The sequence below is a fragment of the Populus euphratica genome, unplaced genomic scaffold (genome assembly GCF_000495115.2).
Source record: "Populus euphratica unplaced genomic scaffold, PopEup_1.0 scaffold111.1, whole genome shotgun sequence".
Lineage (NCBI taxonomy): Eukaryota > Viridiplantae > Streptophyta > Magnoliopsida > Malpighiales > Salicaceae > Populus > Populus euphratica.
The window spans coordinates 1,628,892-1,633,991 of record NW_011499877.1 but is presented as its reverse complement, the minus strand read 5'-3'; the positions used below and the strand labels follow the sequence as shown (position 1 = coordinate 1,633,991).

The 5,100-nt window shown below is 34.1% G+C and overlaps 1 protein-coding gene across 1 annotated transcript; it reads right to left on the bottom strand.

Moving 5' to 3' along the window:
* Positions 1 to 12: 12 nt before the first annotated feature.
* Positions 13 to 3,804, bottom strand: LOC105128637 (calcium-dependent protein kinase 10-like). Its single transcript, XM_011030398.1, has 7 exons — positions 2,940 to 3,804; positions 2,664 to 2,807; positions 2,400 to 2,552; positions 1,955 to 2,070; positions 1,683 to 1,850; positions 695 to 925; positions 13 to 519 (listed from the first exon to the last, which is right to left on the bottom strand). The coding sequence occupies exons 1-7, from the start codon at positions 3,628 to 3,630 to the stop codon at positions 346 to 348; spliced, it is 1,677 nt and encodes a 558-aa protein (XP_011028700.1). The 5' UTR covers positions 3,631 to 3,804; the 3' UTR covers positions 13 to 345.
* Positions 3,805 to 5,100: the final 1,296 nt, after the last annotated feature.

Sequence of the window (5,100 nt, the reverse complement as noted above, 5' to 3'; positions counted from 1 at the left end):
GGGGGGGGGGGGGGGGGGGGATCATTGAACACCAGGAACCCAGAAAATATACAAGAAAAATGTGACATTAATTTGGAAACACAGATCGCCCTGCCACCAATATACCGTGCTGCGTCCGACTACTGCAAGCCAACGAACTGTACCTCGGATGCATGCTTCATGCAGCCTAATGCCAATCCAATCTGTACCCCTGATCCCAACAATATTCATTCGTCCCTTGCACGGGAACAGATTACTTTCATTTTGTGAAACACATGATCAGGACTCTTCAAATATTGAATATATCAATGACAGGGCACAAACGTTATGCTAGTACAAGCAATACAAGATCAGGAGCCCTCTAATTTAGACAGCAACTGATTGACCGGTGAGCGCATCGTGGAGATGCAACGAGCCATCTTTCATCAGGTTAAGGCTCAAACTCTTGAACCTCTCCCTTGAATACTGTCGAGATGCCTTTCTCCAATCAGTTCCAGCTTTCATCATTGCAACAAACTCCTCATAACTAATACAACCATCCTGAAAATACATATGCAAATTACTATGAGACACGTGGAGAAAGATAACCTCCTGTACCATTTCAAGCTTCTCTGATTTGCATTAGCATTATTTGGATGGCTCAAAATTGCATAATTCGAAGCTGACGATTCTGAAAAATTGAATTATTAGAAAGGACAGGGAGACTAAGTCATACCTTGTCAGTGTCGACTTCACGCATGATGTCATTCAGCACATCATCATCAGTTTCCCCATATTCATCTGCTAATGCCTCTCGTAACTCATCTAATTCAATATATCCATTACCATCCTTGTCAAAAAACATGAATGCCCTGCGGAAATGCTCATCATTTTCCATCTTCTGCAAGTGAATGGTGACTGCCACAAACTCTCCATAGTCCAGTACTCCGTTCCCATCAACATCTGCCTGAAGAAAAAAAGAAAAATGTTACAGTCTACAAAAAAGGCTTAAGATTAAAACTGAAAATTATCAAGACAAACCTGAAAATCAATTAGCCATTTCTTTGAGTGAGAGGATGTTGCCAGTAAGATACATATATGAGAGGATGTTGCAAGTAAAACACATATATGAAAATCAAACAGTGAAGGGTAGTGAGAAAACCGTGATATCCAGTTCATCAGAAGGTGGTAAACTCCAGACAACCAAGCCAAACTACAGATACAAATACTTGTAAGTGGGTGTTCGGTATATTGGTGGCATAACCTCGATACCATGCCACCAAAATACCAAACTCACCCTAAGTAGCATGTAGCATACCAACCATCCATCATTTCAATTCCAGAAGAGAAAACAAGAATTAACAATCTCACAGTAAATTTCCAACAAATATATACAGTGTCATGAAGGATTGAAGCAAACAGTGCTAACAAGCATTGTTATGTTGATGCCAGCTATTGTACACAATGACAAAGCAATAAGAGAAGGATAATTTTGAAGATTTCATATAAAAATATTTTCCATAACAATTCAGCATAGCATGAAAAGATATCAAATATTTAGCTATCCAGATTTACAGAGTGCAGTGAGCTCCATACGAAGCATGTGCTATTCAATCCAAAAGCAGCAAAAGTGTTATCAGGACATGATATTCATACATAACGCCAAATCAAAAGGTAAGCATAAATAGATTTGAACACAGAGAATGACTGACACAAGGATTTACCACTTCCATCAGCATCTTTATCTCAGGTTCAGCCAACTGTGAACCAACCTTCCGAAGACCAGTTCTCAGTTCCTCATATGTTACTTTACCATCATTGTCAGTATCCATCAATGCAAACATATCTCTGATTACTTCAACCTCTTCAACAGATAAGTGTTCCGCAATTACCTACAGCATTTAATTGGAAAAGGCATGTTCTCAACGGATTAATTTTGTTTCAAACTATGACAACGATCAGAATTTGAATGATAATTACACATAGAGATGCTTACCCGCAATGCTCTCTTCTTAAATCTATTCATCATAGAGAACTGCTTGAGCCTTGTCCTCACAATGTCTCCTAATGGGACATTTGGAGCTTTCTTCGCATTTTGTAACCAGGGATGTTCTGTCACCAAATGAAAAGAAACGTAATAGTTAGTGCAATTCTTTCACAAACACAAGCCAAAGAGCAGGATAGATTGATACACAGTTTTATTGCTAAGAATAATGTACACATCTAACAGCTTATGAAAATATAAGATTTTAAAGTTATCACCCAGTAACAAATAATTTATCACAAGTGAATATGAGAAACCTATATCATTTCTCAGTCACAGTTAATCCTACAATGCCCCCAAACAATTTCCAATGTTTAGGGCTCAAGGCACCATCACTTCCCAAACATAATGCTACCAAGAGAAAAAAATTCAGTTCAACAAGCTGTAAAGGACTTACCAAGAACCTGTTGAGCATTCAAGCGCTTACTGGGATCTGGCTCCAACATCTGTCGAACAAGACTTTTAGCATTCTCTGAAATCTGAGGCCATGGTTCCCTCTTAAAATCAATCACCCCTCTCAAAATGGCAAGAGCAACACCCTGCTCAGTCTCTGCCACAAGAAATAAAAAAGAAAAATAAATAAAAATCCGATGCCATCAAATCCCATAATATTCTAATCACCATGCTCCTCAACAATAACAAGGTCAACTGACAGACATGCCTGCCCAAAATGGAGGAACCCCACATAACAAAATATAAAGAATAACTCCGGCACTCCACACGTCAACCTCCGGTCCATAATTCCTTCTCAACACCTCTGGCGCCATATAATATGGACTGCCCACTATCTCTGAAAACCTCTCCCCTGTCAACACACAAAATTACCCACAAAGACAAATTTTTCCAGTTAATGAAACCCACCCAGACTCCAAATCTCAAAATCAAAAAGAGAAAAAACAACCCAGAAACAGGAACAGAAACAGAAACAGAAACGTACCTGGCTTAAAAAGCACAGACAAGCCGAAATCAATAGCCTTAAGAACAGAATTCTCCTTCTTATTAGCAAATAAAAAATTCTCAGGCTTCAAATCTCTATGCATTACCCCATTAGCATGACACATCCTAACAACTTCAGCAATCGTTCTGGCGGCATGGGCCGCAGCTCTCTCACTAAAATGCCCTTTAGCCACTATCCTATCGAAAAGCTCACCTCCTTCACACAATTCCATAACTAAATGCACATTTTCGTAATCCTCATAAGTAGCTCTCAATTTCACAATATTTGGATGCTCAGGCAAAGTAGACATGTTTGCCACTTCTCTCCAACCATCCTCTATGTCCACAGCAGTCCTCAATTTCCTCTTCGAAATTGACTTGCACGCTAATGATTCTTTAGTCTCTTTGTCCGTACACAGGAACGTGATGCCGAATTCTCCACGACCCAGTTCACGGCCGAGTATGTACTTGTCAGAGATACGAGGGCGGTGGCTAAGTGAGACTGATGAGTCCTTTAGGACCCGGATCGGAGCCGGTGATGATCGCTTGTTGGTGGTGGTTTGGTGGTGGGGGTAGTCTTCTGAGTAAGGATTTGACTTTTTGTGGTTTTTTGATTTTTTGTTTCTGGTTTGGTGTTCGTTGGTGTCTTCTGTTGTGGTGTCTGGTCTTACACAAGTATTACAGTTTCCCATCCTACTCTACTTTTTTTTTTGTTGCTCGAAAGAAGGAGATAGAGAGAAACGGAGTTGTTGTTGTGGTGGCGGTGGTGGGATGGTGGTCCGGTGGAAGAAGGGAAGGAGAAAACGCGGGGTTCAGTTGAGGAAAAGAGGTCTTTTTGAAAAATGCAAAGTAAACATGCTTTATGGTTAATCACATGATAATGTATTTATATTTTATTATTACCAAGTAAATGATGTCCAAATACAAGTTTGGGATAATTCTTATTATATATATATATTTTTTATTTTTTGCATAAGCTGACCTTATTTTTTAAAGGGAAAGTGTACTGGTAGGATTGTCGAGGCATTTTAAATTGGAGTTTTCAACAATTTTAAATTTTTATTTTATTTTAAATTTTTATTTTATTTTTTAAATAATTTTAATGTGTTAATATTAAAAATATTCTTCTAAAATAATTTATTTATATATTTTTAAATAAAAAATATTTTAAAAAATAATTATTACCATCATCTCAAACACTATTGAATATTTATAATTGAATTTATATATAAATTTAGTTTTATTTTTAATTTTTAAAGTATGTTTTTTATAAAAAAAATTAACACCCTAATATTATAATTTGAATAAGAAAAAAACTTTATTGAAGTTAGTATTAATGAATTAATGAATGAATTTTGATTTAAAATTTCAACGTTTTCTTTATTATTTTTATGTTATTATTATTACTGGATTATTATTAAATACTATGTTACAAGTCAAAAAATTTTTAAAAAAAATCTTTTAAAAAATATAAATATTAACATATTTCTTAAAATAAAATAATCAACAATAAATTAAAAATTCAATGTATATTGGATGATATTCTTTTTGAATACTATGGTGATGACATAAGATAATTTTTTTAAAAAAATATTGAAATGATAATATATTATATTAATTAAAATAAACATATGCTAACCTGTAAAATACGTGACCCGGACAATAATAACATGATAATCCTATTGAAAGTACAGTAAAATAAATTAAAAAGCTCAATTTTTTTAAAATAAAAACATTAAAAGATAATTTTTTTTAAAAAAATTAATAGTTTAAGTTCATCCTAATAAACTAATTAAATCTATGAATTGTAAATTGTGAACTGAGTCATTATAATTGGGTTATTCAATATAAAGTAATTTAAAAATATTTACAAAGTCTAACTTTAAATGTACTAGCTGCTGGAGGAAAAAAATCAGAAAAATAATATTTTTTTTAAAAAATATAAGTCAATTTAGATTGACTCAAAAAATCTATAATTGAGATAATAACATCAAAATAACTTTATATAAAATCAAATAAAAAAATTGTGTAGTTAAATGATGAAATTTATAAAATAAAAAAATAAAATAAAACACCCTTACAGTAAAAAATATTTACAATTGTGGCTATAATAATTAACCACATCTTTTAGTATTTTGTTAATCCTAGTCAATAAATTTTTT